Source organism: Chiloscyllium plagiosum, chromosome 6 (assembly GCF_004010195.1).
Source record: "Chiloscyllium plagiosum isolate BGI_BamShark_2017 chromosome 6, ASM401019v2, whole genome shotgun sequence".
NCBI classification, from domain to species: Eukaryota; Metazoa; Chordata; class Chondrichthyes; order Orectolobiformes; family Hemiscylliidae; genus Chiloscyllium; species Chiloscyllium plagiosum.
The window spans coordinates 64012581-64032024 of NC_057715.1; the positions used below are offsets into that span (position 1 = coordinate 64012581).

Sequence of the window (19444 nt, forward strand, 5' to 3'; positions counted from 1 at the left end):
GTAAATCTTTTCTGAACCCTTTCAAGTTTCACAACATCTTTCCGATAGGAAGGAGACAAGAATTGCATGCAATATTCCAACAGTGGCCTAACCAATGTTCTGTACAGCTGCAACATGACCTCCCAAGTCCTGTTCTCAATACTCTGACCAATAAAGGAAAGCATACCAAACGCCTTCTTCACTATCCTATCTATCTGCGACTCCACTTTCAAGGAGCTATGAACCTGCACTCCAAGGTCTCTTTGTTCAGCAACACTCCCTAGGACCTAGTGTATAAGTTCTGCTAAGATTTGCTTTCCCAAAATGCAGCACCTCGCATTTATCTGAACTAAGCTCTATCTGCCACTTCTCAGCCCATCTGATCAAGATCCTGTTGTAAACTTACATACTTATAATCAACCTGAGCTACAAATCTTCTCAAAAATTGCTCTGATTTTGTACAGAGACCCCAAGAGAAATAAATTGAATCAGTCTCTATTTCTCAAAAGGGAGAGAAAGAGCAGTGCCCAAATTCTCCTGTAATGAACGAGGCTACCAAAGGCTATAACCTACAGTGCCATTAAAGTGAAGCACACAACACTCACTCACTCACTCCCTGGGCCTGTTCTGTTCAGAGCACCTCTCAGAGGAACTATTTGACCACTGAAGCCAACATAGCTGCTGAATCCGAGTTCAAGTCTTCAAACGCTTAACTTTGGAAAGAGAATCTTTAAGGCAGCAAAAATCATGGAGATTGATCTCATTTTCATCTCCACATGTAACTTTCGCCCTTGCTTTAAATATGCACATTGGCTAAGTACAATTTGATAAAGTTAACTATCAGCAGTTGTTGTACTAAATAACTTTGATCTCTTTTAAAGCATTGAGATGTGCTGCTAGTTATATATCAATTGAAACACCCAAGAACAAAAAAAAATTAGAAATGCAATTGTATAAATTTTATAATTCACAGCCCACTCAGATGAAGTGTCTGGTGTGGTACTAGTCACCAACTGAGCAAACCCATTCAACATGATCAAGGTCACGCTGTTTCAGTGTTTGGCTGAACTTTAGATTTTTGTTGTGGATTCATTAATAGATTTACATAATTAAAATATGGCACAAAGCAAAATACTACAATTTATTTCAAAAGTTCTCCAACAGCCGTCATCATAGGTTACTGTCCCCAAGATTATAAACAAATATAGATATTCCAATTGATATGAAATTATTGTTAGCAATAGTCATGGAATGCTACGTAACATTTCACCAGGAAGTGGTTCCTGATAGTATTTTACGTGGAAGTTCATGTCTAAGAGTGGAGAGAGAAAGGAATAGAATGGAATCTTTCACCAGCATTATCTTTCATAATATCCTGGATGCACTTAGCTACTGCTGGGAACCCAGACATTCAAAATATTTCTACAATCTAAACTGATCTCAACTTCCACATTTGTAATGTCTGATACAAATAAAAGATGTAAACTGACACCCATTTATGAAGAATATATCTAATAAATGATCCACTACAAAACCAATCTGTGATCTAATAATAGGATCATAAGTTGAATTTTTTGCTAACAATTTGCTGTAGTAGGTTCAATTTATAACCCCAAAATGTCACTACATGCTGGTTTGTATTGTTTGTATTATAGTTCTATCAGAGCGCATTTTGGCTAGAATCTGGTTATTACCATTAACCATTATTAGCCTTAAATTAGCCCTCTAGTAAAATTCAATATTTTCATGTTCTAAACAGAATGGTATTGGAACAAAAACAAAAGCAGAATCAACATATCTGAAATTAGAACTTAAACAGAAAATGCTAAATTTGGCAGGTCTGGCAGCCCTATGAAATTGAGTTAACATTTCATGTCTGGTCAATTTGACCCAAAATGTTAACTAACCATTTCTTCCTCCATGGACACTGACAAACCTACTGAACTTTACCAGCACTTTTATTTAAGATTTCCAGCATCTGCAATATTTTGCTTTTATATCTAAAAGTGAATTCTACAGTGGGTTGGGGCATGAGCCATTTTAATTATAGAGACTCAAAGTTTCATAGCATGTGTTGTACAGAAAGAGGCTTTCAGCTCTTGTCCATGCTGGTCATCAAGCATCTATTTATTTTAGTCCCATTTTCCAGAATTTGGGCCATATCCTTGTATACTACAGTGCTTCTCCAAACACTTCTTGTATATTATGACAGTTTCTTCCTCTACCACACTTTCAGGCAGTGGTTTCTAGATATCTACCACCTTCTAAATGAAACAAAATCTTCATTAAATCCCCTCTCTATATCCTGCCATTATCCTAAATCTATGGCCCTTGATTACTGAGCCATCTCCTAAGGAGAAAGGGCTCTTCCTATCTACTCTGTCCATGCGCCTCTAATTTTGCACACCTCAGTCAGGATCTCCTTGGCCTTCTCTGCTTAAAAGAAAATCACCACAGCCTATCTAGTTGCTCTCTGTAATGAATTGTTCCAGCCCAGGTAACATCCTGATGAATCTCTTCCATACACTCTCCAGTGTGATCACATCCTTCCTAAAGTGTGATGACCAGAACTGCATAGAGTCTGCCAAGTGAGACTCAACTAAAATTAATACTGCTCCACCATAAACTCCTTACTCTTGTATTCAATACCTTGACTAATGCAGGCATGCACACCATAAAGTGCCTTAACCAACTGATCTACCTTGTCAGGACCATCACTAATTTTTTTTGTTTTTCTCATTTTTGGTTTGGAACCGTGAGCAGAAGTTTGGATTTTCAGCAGCAGCTCTTTTCTTTCAAATCAAACAATGCTTAGGGCAAACAAACTGATATTTGTTCACATGAACTGGCCAGGAAAGTTAATTGTAGGTTAATTATTGTTCTAAGCCAACTGTAGATATTTCAGTAACTGAGATTTATTATGCTGAAGGAGTATCAACTGCTTGGATGTTAAAAGGGGCAAACAAGGGAGGCCAGTGCCAGCCAGCCAATGAGATTGTTGGGGTAAATACAGTAAGAGAAACCATAGATTGAACTATGGTTTGGACAGAAGACAGTGTTTTTGGTTGTTCTCTAGTTATCTTCCAGTTATCGAAAGTTCGGAGAGAAGAACTCCGGTTTGTAAGACACAATAAAAGTGTGTGCGTGGGTTTCCTCTGGGTGTACCAGTTTCCTCCCACAATCTGAAGATGTGCAAGTGTAAGTTGGCCATGCTAAATTGCCCATAGCGTTCAAGGATGTGTAGGTTAGGTGCATTAGGTGCAGGGATAAATGTTGGATAATGGGGTAAGGGGTGGGTGGGGAAGTGTTGGGCCGAAGGGTCAGTTTCCACATTGTTGGGATTCTGTAAACAATCCAACAATCTGTGGAAGCTGTTTGCATTGACCAGTGCCACGAGATAGTGAGGTGAGGAACAGTCAGCGAGTGCAGCTTAACACATGGCTGTGAGGCTGGTGCAGGAGGGAGGGCTTCAGATACCTAGACCATTGGGATACCTTCTGGGGAAGGTGGGACCTGTACATAGAGTCATAGAGATGTACAGCATGGAACCAGACCCTTTGGTCCAACCCGTCTATGCCGACCAGATATCCCAACCCAATCTACTCCCACCTGCCAGCACCCGGCCCATATCCCTCCAAAACCTTCCGATTCATATACCCATCTAAATGCCTCTTAAATGTTGCAATTGTACCAGCCTCCACCACATCCTCTGGCAGCTCATTCCATACACGTACTACCCTGTGTGTGAAAATGTTGCCCCTTAGGTCTCTTTTATATCTTTCCCCTCTCACCCTAAACCTATGCCCTCCAGTTTTTGGACTCCCTGACCCCAGAGAAAAGACTTTGTCTATTTATCCTATCCATGCCCCTCATAATTTTGTAAACCTCTATAAGGTCACCCCTCAGCCTTCTTCACTATCCTATCTACCTGTGACTCCACTTTCAAGGAGCTATGAACCGCACTCCAAGGTCGCTTTGTTCTGCAACACTCCCTAGGACCTTACCATTAAGTGTATAAGTCCTGCTAAGATTTGCTTTCCCAAAATGCAGCACCTCGCATTTATCTGAATTAAACTCCATCTGCCACTTCTCAGCCCATTGGCCCATCTCGTCCAGATCCTGTTGTAATTTGAGGTAACCCTCTTCGCTGTCCACTACACCTCCAATTTTGGTGTCATCTGCAAACTTACTAACTGTACCTCTTATGCTCACATCCAAATCATTTATGTAAATGATAAAAAGTAGAGGACCCAGCACCGATCCTTGTGGCACTCCACTGGTTAAGGACTGATTCGGGATAGTCAACATGGCTTTGTGCGTGGGAAATCATGTCTCACAAACTTGACTGAGTTTTTTGAAGAAGTAACAAAGAAGATTGATGAGGGCAGAGCAGTAGATGTGATCTATATGGACTTCAGTAAGGCGTTCGGCAAGGTTCCCCTGGGAGACTGATTAGCAAGGTTAGATCTCATGGAATACAGGGAGAACTAGCCATTTGGATACAAACTGGCTCAAAGATAGAAAACAGAGGATGGTGGTGGAGGGTTGTTTTTCAGACTGGAGGCCTGTGACCAGTGGAGTGCCACAAGGATTGGTGCCCAATGGTCTAGGTATCTGAAGCCCTCCCTCCTGCACCAGCCTCACAGCCATGTGTTAAGCTGCACTCGCTGACTGTTCCTCACCTCACTATCTCGTGGCACCAGTAGCAAACCTGAGGTCACTATTCTACTCATCCTGCTCTTCAGCTTCCAACTTGGCTCTCTGTAGTCACTTTTCAGATCCTTAATCCCTTTCCTGGCTATATCATTAGTTCATCATCAAAACAAATTTAGAAAAATTCAGCTTTTAATTTCCACTCACTGGCAATCTCAGATAAAGAACATAAGATGACTGATGTAGGAAATAGAAAAAGGTCAACATCAATGCAATAGGGAGAACTTTTTTGGGTTAGGGAGCATTTCTTTTGTGGTTGGTACTGTGTTGGGGCAGAGTACAGGAAGCATTAGATAACACTGAATGCACTAACCTCTGACAAACCCATTAACAAACCTATTACTGAGGTGAATAAAGACAAATTACTGCAGATACTGGAAGTCTGAAACAACCAGAATGCTGGAAAAATTCAACAGATCTGGCACCACAGACGGAGAGAGAAACAGAAGACATATTCATATCTGAGCAGTGTTAGAAAATAGGTTTAATTTTATACTTTTGACTGATGAAGAGAAGATGGAAGTGGAAAGGTGACCAATGCAAAAGAGAAGAAATTGTTTATAGTGGAGAATGAAAAAGATGTAAAAAAAAAAGGATAGAAATTAAAAAGTGAAGGGAAGTCCTTGCTACTAAGTGCAAGTAAACAAGACAAAAACATGGCTGCAGGGAAGTGGTGGGAGGGAGTTTGTAGAGAGAAGAGGATGTAAGAAAACTGGAGAATGCACAAAATGTTTAGGCTCTGAAGTTGAGAATTCAATACTGAGATCTTGAAACTGTAAAGCAGCAAAGTGCAAAATGAGGTGTTGCTCCTTGAGGTTGAATTGTGTTTCACTGGCACATTGCAGCAGACTTGGAACAGAACTGCTAGCATGACAGTAAGGAGGTTTATGAAAAGGCAAGCAAGTGGCAGGTCAGGGTCATTCCGACTGACAATAAAACGGTCACTCAGTCTGCCTTTAGTCTTGCCAACATAAAGGAGACCACAACATCAGCACCAGACAGTGAGGAGCAAAGAAGTGAATGGGCAGGTGATATACCTTCTGTAACTGTATAGGAAGCTGTCATGAGGAAGTGAGGGAGCATTAGGAGTGATGGGGGAGTGGATCAGGGTGTCACAGAGGTTCCAGAATGCTGACAGTGGAGGGCAGGGAAAAACCTGCTAGATGGCATCCTGCTAGAGGTGGCAGAAACAAGGAAAGGTGAACCTTTGAATGTAGAGACGAGTAGGGTGTGAAATGAGGACAAGTGATTGTTGTTCAGGGAAGGAGGGGAAGGGGTGGGGGGATAGAAATGTCGGAGATGAATCGGAAAGGTCTGAAGGCCATGTCAACCACAATTGGGCTGGGGAGAGGTGAGGAACAAGAATCCTCAATTAAAGAAAGAGATATTCATGTTGAAAGCAACCTGATGGAAGGTGGTACTCCTTCCATCAGGTACTGATTACTTAGGTGAGCAGGTAGGTGACTGATTACTGAGTTTTAAGTTTTCTTTTTCTCTGGACAGGGATGATAGTTTAAACCAGAAGCATGACAACGTGAATATTTCATTCAATTTATAGCAAACTAGTTAAACTCCATAATGTGACTACAGATATTCAAGCAACAGATTTATGGGAACACCACCACCTGCAAGTTCCCACTAAGCCACTCACCATCCTAACTTGGAAATATATCGTCACTCCTTCACTGTCACTGGGTCAAGATCCTGGAATTTCCTCCCTAATGGCAGCATAGGTCTGCAGCAGTTCAAGAAGGCAGTTCACGCCCACCTTCTGAAGTGCTACTAGAAATGGTCAAAAAATGCTGCCTCTTCCAGCAACACCTACATCCCATAAGTGAATAAGAAAAACATTTCTAACTTGAAACCTAAATAGTTAAATAAAACAAAGATGGCAGGGCGGGTGATGTGTTGCAGCTATGGTATGTTGGTGGATCTCTGTGTGATTCACAGCTACCACTATCCCAAAACATAGCTTCTGTTTTCCCAGTACTGGTGTTAATGCCCATGAATCAAAACCCATTTCTCTCACATTTAATACTCTGATCTTATTTAATCTATGCCAGTTTTTTACTTGTGGCTCAAATAATCCAAAGGTTATTAGTTTTGTCATTATGCCTTTTCATTTAGCAACTAGCTGTTTATTCCCTCAGCAAAATCTCTTACTTTGTCCCATGATGTACTTGGTAGCATGTCGTCCAGAACAACTGCCCTTCCACTCCAGATTTCATTCCAGACTTTGAGTCTGGAGATGTCCTTGCCCCTAGCAACATAGCCTTTGGGCTCAGCTGCAGAGAACAGTACTTATGCCCTAATGAGACTGTCACATACTACAACTACATTTCTTTTTACTACTTGCCACTTGAAGCCACAGTACCAGTGTTGTAGTCAGTATGTTCATTGTCCTCGAAGTCCCTGTTCTTCTCCACTGTAGGAACCTCAAACTTCCTGGACAACTGCAAGGGCTGAGGCCTCTCTGATGACACTTTCTAGATCCCTATACCTGCCTCACTGTCAGTGAAACCTTTCAGTTTCTGGTCACAGACCAATTTTGATACAGCAAGTGGTAGGTTGACTAATAGAATGCAATCCTAGAAAGTAACAAAGAAAAGTGAGAATATTATGCTTCAATTATACCCGGGATTGGTGAGACAACAGAGCAGGTCTGAAGAGGCAAACTGTCTACTTCTGCAGCTAATTCGTATGCTTGTATGTACAATAAAATTTCACATTCTGTCTGAGAGTGAGAACTGTAGGTCTGAAACTAAAATCAAACTTAAAAAAGGCAATTACAAGGATAAGCAAAGACAAATTTGCAACATGTGCAGCTCACTAGGAAGTGAAGGATGGTATCATGTTGAAAGAAAGGCAGAGTGCTGAAAGGAAGGCAGGGATGACTTCTCAAAGGGAAGATTTAGTGGAGACAAAAATAGTACATACAACAAAAACTTATGTGAACAAAATAGAGCTAAAGTGAGCACTGGTTCCTTAAAGGGTGAGATTGGGGATTAATTATGTAAAACAAGGAAATGTCAATCTTTCATGAAATATCTTGATCTGTCTTCACAGAAGAAGATGTAAAAACATGAAGAATAGAAAATCCACAGGAGAAAATGAAGGGATCATGATTACTACAGAAAAATGTTCTAGGAAGACAAGTAGGATTAAAGGCTGATAAGTCTCATAGAACTGAGGGCTTGCATCATAGGATCTTAAAAAAAAGGTGGCTACTCAGTTAATAGATGCATCAGCTATAATCTCCAAACATGCCTAGCTTCTGGAAAATGTCAGCAGATTATAAAACCACAAATGTAATATTTCAATTGGAGAAAAGAAAGAAACAGGATGTTTGCCTAACATTTGACATTGGGAAATTATTAAGGAAATAGTAACAGGACATTCATAAAAATCAAAATACGATTGAGCAAAATCAGCACAATTTTCTGAAAGTCAGATTTGTTAAGAGTCCTTTCAGGATGTAAGAAGCAGGGTGGATAAAGGAGTAGTTGTTGATGCAGCATATTCAAAAGGCATATAAACTTGTTGCATAAGGTAAGTACTCATGGTGTTGTGGGTAATATATTACCAGTATATGTGTGTGTGTGTGTATATATATATATATATATATATATATAAAATATATATCAGCTAACTAACAGAAAACAGATATAAATGGGTTATTTTCAGATTGGCAAACTTGTGGGTTTTGCGCTGCAGGGATTTTCTGGTGTCTTGACTGTGTTATCCATATTAATAATTTAGATAAAGGCAAATTGATTTTTAGACAAATTTACTGATGATACAGGCATAGGCAGAAAAGCAAGTGGTGAGGAAATTACAAAAAGTCTGTAAAGGTTAATTGAGGCCAAAATCTGGCAGTCTAAGCATAATGTGGAAAAATAAGGTTGCCCATTTTAGCAGGAATAAACACACAGGATCCTATGTATAAGTGAACATAATAGAATTATATCATTAACAATACTGGCAAGGGCACAGTGCAGTACAATGTACATTTTGCGCATGCATTGACAGCATTTTGGGGCTGTCAACAGTCACTTGATAGTTAATGACAGAGACACTATGGAATGCTACGCCATAGAAGGATATTGATGTCCTTAGAAATACACCACAATAAGGTAGCGTGCAGACACTGCAAAAAAACTAGGAAAGCAATAGGAATATTGTCCTTTAATACAAGGGGATGGAGAATTAAAGTCAGGAAACCATGCTACAACTTTACATGGCACTGTTGAGCCTGCACTTAAGAACTACGTATAGTTTTGCTTTTCTACATAAGGCAGGATATAATTGCTTTAGAAGCAATATAGGGAAGGCTCATAAAGCAGGGATCCTTGGGATGAAGGGGTAGCCTTATGATGAAAGGTTGGGCAATTTAGGGCCATATGTCGAGTTTGGAAGAATGACTGGTAATCGGCAATAAAACATGCTGAGAGAGCATTTCCCTTTCCTGTTGTGGAGGAATCTAGAACTGGAGGCAGAAGGTCTCTAAGTTCAAACAGAGAAAAGGAGGAATTTCTTTACTCATCAGGTCACTTTCTCACAGGGTCATCATAGCTTTGGAATTCTGTCCTCCAGATAGCAAATGAGGATCAGTCATTGAATATATACCATGCTGACTGTGGTAGATTCTTGACCAACAGGGAAATCAAGGGTTGGAGACAGGTAAGGAAGTGAATTTAAGACAACAATCAAATCAGCCATGATCCTATTGAATCATGGAGCATGCTACAAAAGTTGAATAGTTAATTATAACATAATTTCTTTACAGGCTTGAATGCTTAACCTATCTTAAACTTTCATTATGTCATTCTCTGCATTTTTTATTAAGTATGGAAAGGCAGGAACACTGCACTTGAAAGAATATATTTGGCTAAATGACTTCAAACAGCTCTGCCATTATACGTTTAAACATCAATTTTGTGTACTTTATTAAATATTGCGGATTTCCGAAGCTTATGACAAAATTACAACACTCAGATACTCACCTCATAGGAGTCTCTTATTAGATCAGATATTTCCACTTGTTGTACAGGATCTTTATCATCACTAAAGACATGTAGCTGAGAAATTTGGGGCAATGGACTCTCTTTGTTTGTGATATTATCAAGAAATCTGCAAGAAGAGATTAAGTGTACTTCATTAGTTGTGTACTTCAGAATTGCTTTCGTTTTCAAAATCAAATCAAAATGTTGCAGTTTTATGAAGAACAAATCCACTACACCTGCTAAGGATTATCAAGGCTTGTCCATCGTCTGTGCAGCTACACAACTCTTGTGTATTGGCATCTAGTATAGCCAAGCCCACTTGGAAAATCACCTTTATTCCATCATAAAAGAAACAGTCAACAATATTTAGTGCACTCTCAAGGGGAATAATACTAAGGAACAGAGTCAGAAACCAGGAGAGGGAAATGGATGCTAAACAAGACAAGTCTGTCACATGTTCAGCCAGCTCTGGTAAATGTTCTTTTATAAGTTCTTCAAACACAGCTTGATCGACCTGAGCACCTGGAAAACATGGGATACGACAAGGCGAATGACTCAAGAGGAAATCACAACTGGATTAAAACAAAATAAATATAAACTCTCTGGACCAGAAATCTTATTGTGACAAAAACAATGATGGGCACTTCAAGCCATGTTCCCTTCATTGTTGGTTTTGATTTTATTTTTACATCAACAGCCTTCTAAAAGTACAGTATGGTGGTCATGTCCTTTGGCAAAGCATGGTTCTCATCACAACGCACGTGTACATTAAGATTCCAAAACTATATCTCTTAGATGCCAGATGCTGCTCTGTGACAAGACTGAATAGGAAGAGTTTGGAGGGATATGGGCCAAGTGCTGGCAGATGGCACTAGGTTAATTTAGGATATCTGGTCAGCATGGACGAGTTGGACTGAAAGGTCTGTTTCCATTCTGTACATCTGTCTGACTCTAGTAACATGGGTCAAACTCATCAATTTCCTCACAATGTGTCCCTTAATCCAATGGTCAATCAATAAGCAATTTTAACTATCCATCTTTCGTATATTGACAGACTAAGACACATTTTTTGGCTCATATATTTGGGTTTCTATTTATTGCAGGTAAATTACTGTAATATTTGGAATTTTAAGGGTGTACAGTATCTGTGAATTGCAACAGAAGATAGTTTATAAATGGAACTAACACCAATAGACCACAACCATATAAGCTTTCATAAAATTGCCATTTTTCCAACACACAATTCCTCAAAGATAGTACTGTTCATTGCACTTATTCAATATGCTATGAAAATTTTCTATATTTAAATAAAATATGCATAATGTTTGCTATAATGGTGATAAGTGTTAGGATACAAACAAAACAAATTTTGTTATGGCAGTGGCAATATGAACACAATAGGAGATTAATTCGCATTTGTGAAGTGGACTTAGAGGGTCAGAGTCTCCAAAGTTTAAAGTGCAAAATTTAAAAGGTCATATATTTTGTTCCTAGTTTTTTTAAATGATGTTTTAATATATACAATCCAAAAGCAAAATCTGTAGCAATGTGGAATGCAGTAGAATGGTTTGGAGCTCAAATGTTTGTTTGCAAAAGAATCTGAAAAATTGGTAGATACAAAATGGAGCTTCATTATCAGGCAAGTGCAGTTAAAATGCAACAAATTTAAATCAGCTTTTTCTTGATAGGATTTCCGAGAAAATGTAGCAACATTTTGTTTATAGGCTACAATGAGACCCTCAACTATTTTGCTTCTTTTATCTGATTTTCAGTTTGGGACTATGAGTTGCAATCAAGAATTGCATTTGAAATTGAAACTTTCAACAACAAAAGACTTTGAACAGCAGCTTCTTTCAATAAACAGAACAAAAGACTGATATTTGCCATTGGGGGTTAATTACTGCTCTGAGAACACTGTAAATGATTCAGCACAGAGATGTTGTTATGCTCAGGGACTCGCAGCTGGTTGGAAGTCGGGTTGGTCAATCAAGGGAGAACCAGCACTGGCCAGTCAACCACAGAAAATGTTGTAAAAGCAAGATAGAAAGAGTGAACCATCTGACTGGATCATAGGAAGGATGCAGTGTTATTTTGAAAACTGCTGGATTGAGGGCTTTGTTTTTGGCTTTTGCTCTATTATTCTCCAGTTACTGATTTGTTGGAAGTTCTGGGAAAAGAAACCCAGTCTGCAAGAAAAAAGTAAGACTCGCCAGAGATCTGAGGAAGCAATTTGCATTGAGCTACCTTTGGAATTCAAGCAAGACTTATACTCCTGACTGCCTACAATATAACCCATCATCCAAGGAATTCATGAAGGCCAGGTATTCATCATTGAAATGTTTATCGAACTAGCAAATTACGATTCCTTTATTTAAATATTTATCCCTTAACTGTATTTGTCTGGTGGTGAGAGAGTGAGGGTTTATACTCAAGGAAGATTGGGCTTAGATCATAGATATTAATTAGGTTGGCATGTAGTTTGTGTTCTGCTAAAGATACATTCTTAATAATAAATAGTTTTTGTTTATGCTATAAATTTGTGTCCAAGATTTGTAATTTGTAAAGTCTGATTAGGAACAACTTAGCAATTTTGAGTGACACTGAATGCTTTAAGTGCACAGTATAAGAATTCAGTGATAATGAGGCTGATTTGGTTTGGCTTGCTATCACTGTGTTGTAACAGTTATATACCTGTCAATACAGCTCAATGTCATACAACATCTGTAGAATAACATAGGATCTTTTGCAGAGCAGCTACAGAAAACTAGTCATTTTGTTTTGTCAAATAGTGTAAAAATTTGTTTGTTCTTTTTTCCCTCTCATAATATTAGCACATTACAATTTTTAAGTCACTGATATTTTTTACAAATTAATTAATCAAATCAATTCAAATATAAACATGACGTAGCATTCTAACAAGACAGTACACAATGGGGTCTCCAAGAATAAATCTAAACAGCCATATCAGGGCTTCCTTTTAGGGACACAGATAAAGTTGCTACTGCAAACTACTGCAAATAAAACAGTACCTAACATTATCCTGCATTTTAACCAAGCACTGATTTCAGACAAACTTAAATCCTGGGTCAAATTCAGTAATGGAATGTGAGCAGAGATGTTCAAAGCTAACAGTCCAAGCATATCAATACATTTTAGTGCTAACATTAAGTTAATTGGTGTGAAAGAAATATTTACCAATAACTCTACGATTGAAGTAATCTGGGAGCATTTTCTCACAGACAGCAACAAGTAACCAAAAGGCTTCTTCTTCCTTTGCATATAGTAATAATACAGAAGTCAGAATATTCATAGACTGTGGGCATAGAAGAAAAGAATACATCATTTAGGGGCATAGTAGTGACCTGATCCTGCAAGAACTAAGTGGTACTTTAGTGAAGTTGTATTATTGAAGATAATGAATATTTAGTGCAATTAAACTCCATTGCTAAGCTAAAGCAAATGTTCTGCCAAATTCTCAATCTTTATCAATATAGCAAATCCGCTTTGCATCATTAGACTGCTCTGAAATGTCGAAACTTTATGCTCATTTCCTAGATGCAAGCAAGCAATAAAATGGGCTAGGTGATACGATGGCTTATCCATTTACAAAGTAATGCAAATTGCAAACCTTAAAACTGGTTTTGTACACAATAAACAAATTATGACTAAATAGAAACACTATCCCCACCTTATGTACCACAACCCTCTCACATTGCAAGCTTGAAATCATTTGTTAATAAAATTCATGTAAAAGGCTTTCAAACTGTAGAATTCTGAGTTTTTAAAAAATGCTTTTGGAGGAACCCTATTTTTGTAAAGATGTTGCTCATTTATTCATATTGCAATCGCTTACGAAATTGATTCACATATAATTAAAGCAAATAATTGTGAATCATTTTTACCTGGCAGTAGCCTATTTTGGGATTTCTGTATGCATATGCTGTCAGTACTCTCCTTAATGCTGCAATGCCAGTGTCACTCTGAAAAGCTGGGTGCTCAGGGAGGGAACGATGCAGATCACGTTCAATTTCTTCAGTTGCCATGCAACATCTACCCATAGATTCATCCACCAGATTCGCATAGTAATCAGGATATGAAGCTAAGTCAGTCACAGCATCTATAGATAGACATTTAGTACTGTGTTTATATGCAGGAGAATGTTTACTTTCAGTTTACTGACATTTGTCCATGCACGGTATAGTTTTGTTTAATTATATGAACTGACATGAATTTTTACTGACAGGTCGCCTAACCTCCGTGTGAAGATGCAGCAAAATTCTGTTACGTTCAAGAATCTATATTGTTAGTTTAATGGCTTTCCAATTAGCCCACCCAGATGGGTTCTCAGTACCAGAAATACTTGTCTTTGTCACATGACTGAAATCTGTCCGAACTGCATCATTTAAGTATCCACACTTGGATTCTGTTCATCGCTGTTGACTTTGATGTAACTCATGTGAACTAATTTAAAACTCTGGATCTATAAAAGCCTGTCGTTGATAATCTTATCTCCTCTCCTGTCACATAGCTCTTGATTTCCTGAATGCGTGGGTGTGGATGGGATGATGAAACAAAAAAAATCTCATCTGCATTTCATCTTGAAATAAATCCACAGCAAAATCCTTTAAGAATTGGAATCCATGAAACAGGATTTATATGGGGACACACTTCATCCTACCTCAGTTAAGGATGAGAATAACAAAGAAATGTAGCTGTCATGGGCTTAAAATGGGAAATTTCCCTTTTGTCTGTGACAATGCTCACCTGAAAAGTGAAGCCATAGCTGTCCTCGAAGACATTGTGGAACTCCCATTGCAACCAGCTTTCTTATTTTCTCTGTCCGAAACATACTGACCGTGTGTCCATATTCCACAAAATGGTCATACCATAATTGATTTTTCGCTTTTTCCATTTTCTAAAGATGCAAATCTACCATTAATTGGAAGCTAATTGAATAGTAGCCTTTGAACAGCTGCCCTTTCATATAAAAGACTGCAAACTCATCATCAAATAGAAATTAAAATCATAAGGTCATTGAATAACTTACCGTGTTATGATCTTTACATGCCAAAGATCTGAAAGAGTTAATGACCTTTAGAACACAGCCAGTTTTAAAAATATTGCGTTTCCCAAGGAACAAGGTCATCTCAATACAACTTCTACAAATAATTTACAACTATCCTGATGTTTCCCTTAGTTCAGTGGTTTGATATCTACATCAAAAGGGACAGAATTATCAGCTTCAAGCTCTGACAGGGTTTGAAAACAATCACTGCCCTCTCCAAATTTCCCTCCATGTCATCCATTTATTCACTAACATGGCCCTTGCCTGAATTAGATGACAGCCTGTCCCTGAGTGAAAACTCTGCATCTGCTCACTCAAACCAGCAGTAGCAGGAGCCAAAAGGGCTCTCCTAAATTCTGTTAGGTAGTTTCTCCCCTATAACTAAAGTGGTCTGAAATTAGATGGTACATTGGCAGTGCTCCACTTCACTTCCATGCACAAATATTTAAAAGATTGTCAGAGTTGGAACTTTTCTAAGATGGCAAACGTAATACAATTCCTAATCTGAAGTCCACCAATTTTCTTTATGTATATTTATCCTGCGTAATTATATGAGATCATAAGAACAAGAAGCCATACAGTCCAATGTTCTGCATTCTAATCAAACACAATTGATCTGTGTCATAGTTCTATTTGCCTCCCCTATCACCATATCTTGTTAGCCTTATTCAATAACAGAATTCAAACAAAGTGGCATTTTCTCTCATTACCATTACTACAAGTCTGCAAAAATTGAGAAAGGTGCAAATTTTACTATGTTTCTTCTTTCTCCAGAACAGGCAATTACTTTTTTCTTCTTCGATCTATCTCACCGAAAGTGTAACTATAATATAGCTGAATAAATGAGTTACTGAAAAACTCAAATTATCTTCAAAGATCATGAAAATAACAACTCTTAGACCAGTCACTGAACAATTCACTCTCAGAAGCAAGTTTATTAATAAAATGCTACAGCTAGGAGGGAGATACACAAAGGTTAAAATGTAAAAGAAATAAGAACTGAATCCTGTATACATACCATTTCAGATTTTCCATCTTCAGTTTCAATCAAGTGAAAGTGTGCCATTAAAGCCTCTGAGTTTAATGAATGTCTCGGCTCTTTTTTGACAGTTGCAGTGTTCACAAGCGAATCTAGTGCTGTATTAGTTGTACAGATTTGGTTAGGACAATCTGTAGATTCTGAGGAGACCTAGAAGACATTGGATTTAATTAATATCAAGTTTTTAAACACCTATTCATGAGTTTCACATAACCAAATCCACAAATGCCAGTAAACTGCTAGTGTGTTCTTCTGTAGAGAAATTTTATAACATGGATTTTGTTGCAGAAATAATATCAAAACTGTTAGCACTTAACAGGTTGGGACTTTATTCATTGGAGTTTAGATGAATGAGAGATGACCTCTTTGAAACACACAGGATTCTTAATGGACTTGACAGGGTGAATGCTGAGAGGTTGTTTCCCCTCATGAGAAAGTCTAGGATCAGAAAGCATTGTCTCAAAATAAAGGGGTGCCAATTTAAGACTAAGATGAGGAGAAATTTCTTTTCATAGAGAAGTGTGTCTTTGGAACTCTATGCCACAAAGACCTGTGAGGGCGGAGTATTTGTGCATATTAGATAGGCTGAGATAGATAGGTTCATGATCAGTAGGGGAATCAAGGGCTATGGAGAAAGGCCAGGAATGTCGGATCAGTCATGATCCTAATGAATGGCAGAGCAGGATCGAGGGGCCATATGGCCTACTCCTGTTCTTATTGTGTTACGGTCACTCACTGTTATTCATACAAAAAAATGGAAAGCAAATTCTTGTAATTGCACAAGCAGTAAACTAATATCAAGAAATTGCAGAACTGACTAGTATCGTGTTAAAATGATTCAACACATGTTGAATGTACTTGCTCCTTAGAAATCCAAACTTTCCAGAAAAGTTGACAAGTATATTTTGTAAATTGCACATTAAATTTTGATTATTGCCAAATGACTTGGTTGGCATGGAGAATAAAATTTTAATGCGGAGTACTCAGGGGAAGTCTTTTCCCTCAGACTGGTGAGAACGTGAATGTAACAATTTGGAGCAGGAGAAAGCCTTCACATCTACTCTGCTATCAAGAAGATCAAAGGTGATCAAACTTTATTTTAAATGCACCTACTTGCCTGCCCCTTAACCAATGCCAATCAAAGTTCTGTTTCAAATTGAATGCACTCAAAGATCCAGCCACTAAAAATGTGACAAATAAAACTTGATGCAGTTTTGAAGAAGTGAGAGGAGATCTCTTACTTTCATAGAATGTCACTGGTTCCAGATGAGCCATGAAAGGAAGCAGCCTCTCATCTACTCTGTCAAGCTTCTCTGCATCTCAGAAGTTTCAATAAGAATGTGGAGCAGAGTTAACAGGAAATGATTCAGGTGAAGAGCGTAGCTTTTTTATTCATTCATTGGATGAGGCCAGCATTTATTTCCCTTACCCTAACTGTCCGGAGGGCAATTAAAAGTCAACCACATTGCTGTGGATCTGGAGTCACATGTAGGCCAGACCAGGTAAGGATGGCAGTTTCCTTCCATAAAGGACATCAGTGAACCAGATGGGCTTTTCCAATAATCAATATGGATTCAGGGTCATCATTAGATGCTTAATTCCAGAGTTCATTTTTAAATCTGAATTCAAATTCCACCATCTGTGATTCGAACCAGAACATTACTTAAGTCTCTGGATTAACAGTCCAGTGATAAAACCACTAGACAATTGCCTCCCCCTTAAACATATTTAAGGGCATGCTTGATAAATACATCAGAGAGGAAGATTTGCTGATAAGGTGAGAAGAGAATGAAACCCAACTTTGATAATCACTAACAGAGATCAGTGGAGCCACACGGCCTTTCTCAGGTGATTTAGGATAGTAGAGATCTCATTTTCACTTTGTATATAAACCATCTCTGGAGATTCTATTGTGGTATTCCCTAGTGCCTTCTGTGGAAACTCAACAGGCAATCTAGCAATAGCAATTATTGCAAATTGTCTCAATGAGAGCTGACCACAGGTAGAGGTAGGAAATCCCACATCCTGAAATTCCCGAGCCAATGATAGAGTCAGAAGCTTCTGACATAGAAAAGACATTTCAGCACATCAATAAAGGAAAAAACATTGACACACGAGATATTCTCATTCAGAAGCTAGGAGGGAATTATGTCCAAAAAACTAAACATTACGTCAACGATTTCTCCTCTTAACAATTGCCTGACAATTCTCTCTCCTCGGCCGACCCAATTTTTGACTCAGTTGAGTAATTATTTTGGATACAATTTATTAAGCGCAAAATGAGTCAATCCATGTTACAATTCAGCAAATAATTGATATAAGCACATTACAGTCAGTAAACTACATTTGAAAAGTGTGAACATTTCTGAGCAATTACAACACACAAGCAAGATGCTAACAGGAGGAAACATCTTTAAAGAATCTCAATCACAAGGGATAAAGTAAAGAATAAATTAATAGGTTTGAAGGCAGACAAGTCGCCAAGATGGTCTGCATCTAATAGCTTTACAAGAAATGGCTGCAGAGATAGCTGATGGAATCGGTTGAAATATTCCAGAACTCACAGGATTCTGACATGATTCCAGTGGACTGGATAACTGTGAACATGATACCCCTGTTCAAGAAGAGGAGACAGAAAGCAAGAGTGTGTAGGCCAGTTGGTGTAATATCTGTCATTGGGAAGTGACAGAGTCCATTATTAAGCATTTAGAAAAAAACATTGAACACAATCAGAGTCAATATGGTTTCATGAAAAGGAAATCATATTTGACAAACTTGCTAACGTACTTTGAGGACATAACAAGTAGTTGATAATTGGGATTAGAAACTCAGAATCATTATGATACAGGAGGTGTGGCACTGGAAAAGCAGGAGAGTCAATGTTTCGGGCATAAGCCCTTCCTGATGAACAGCTTCTGCCCAAAAATGTTGACTCTCCTGTTCTTTGGATGCTGCCTGACCTGCTGTGCTTTTCCAGCGCCACACTTGCGACACTGACTCTCCAGCATCTGCAGTCTTCACTTCCTCCTATGGTATAGGAGGCGGCCATTTGGGCTGTCTGCCTGCACCAGTTCAGTCACCAAGTAGATGTAGCGTATTTCCAGAAGTCATTCAACAAGGTTCCCACATTAAAAGGTTATGACACAAGACAGGAGTTCACAGTATTGAGGGGGTAATGCTTAGTGTGAGGATTAGTTAAAACACAGAAGACAGAGTCAGGATCAATGAATCTTTTTTGCATCTTGGAGAGTCTTGACTAGTGGAATGCCACAAAGATTCAATCCTAGGCTATGTGGCTCAGTGGTTATAACTGCAGCCTCACAGCGCCAGGGACCTGGGTTTGATTCAGCCTTGGATGACTGTCTGTGTGGAGTTTGCACATTCTCCCCATGTCTGCATGGGTTTCCTCTAGGTGCTCTGGTTTCCTCCCATAATCCAAAGATGTACAGGTCAGGCAGACTATTATTTAAACTAAGAGATTCCAATAAAATGCACCATAGCAGCAAGTAATTAAGGTGACAAATGAAATTTTGGCCTTTATTGCTCGGGGATTGAAATTTAAAAAACAGGGAATGTATAGGGTGCTGGTGAGGTTGTATCTGGATTAAGTGTAGCATTTTGGTCCCCATATTTTTAAAAAGAAAA

The 19444-nt window shown here is 38.5% G+C and overlaps 1 protein-coding gene across 1 annotated transcript in view; it reads right to left on the minus strand.

The window, feature by feature from the left end:
- The window catches only part of LOC122551052 (TBC1 domain family member 8-like), a 97246-nt gene that overhangs the window by 13572 nt on the left and 64230 nt on the right, over positions 1 to 19444 (minus strand). Inside the window, exons 8-13 of the mRNA XM_043692695.1 lie at positions 15779 to 15949; positions 14460 to 14610; positions 13598 to 13812; positions 12891 to 13008; positions 9932 to 10217; positions 9696 to 9822 (exon numbers count right to left, since the gene is read on the minus strand). Coding sequence (XP_043548630.1) covers positions 9696 to 9822; positions 9932 to 10217; positions 12891 to 13008; positions 13598 to 13812; positions 14460 to 14610; positions 15779 to 15949 — 1068 coding nt within the window. The remainder of the gene's footprint in view (positions 1 to 9695; positions 9823 to 9931; positions 10218 to 12890; positions 13009 to 13597; positions 13813 to 14459; positions 14611 to 15778; positions 15950 to 19444) is intronic.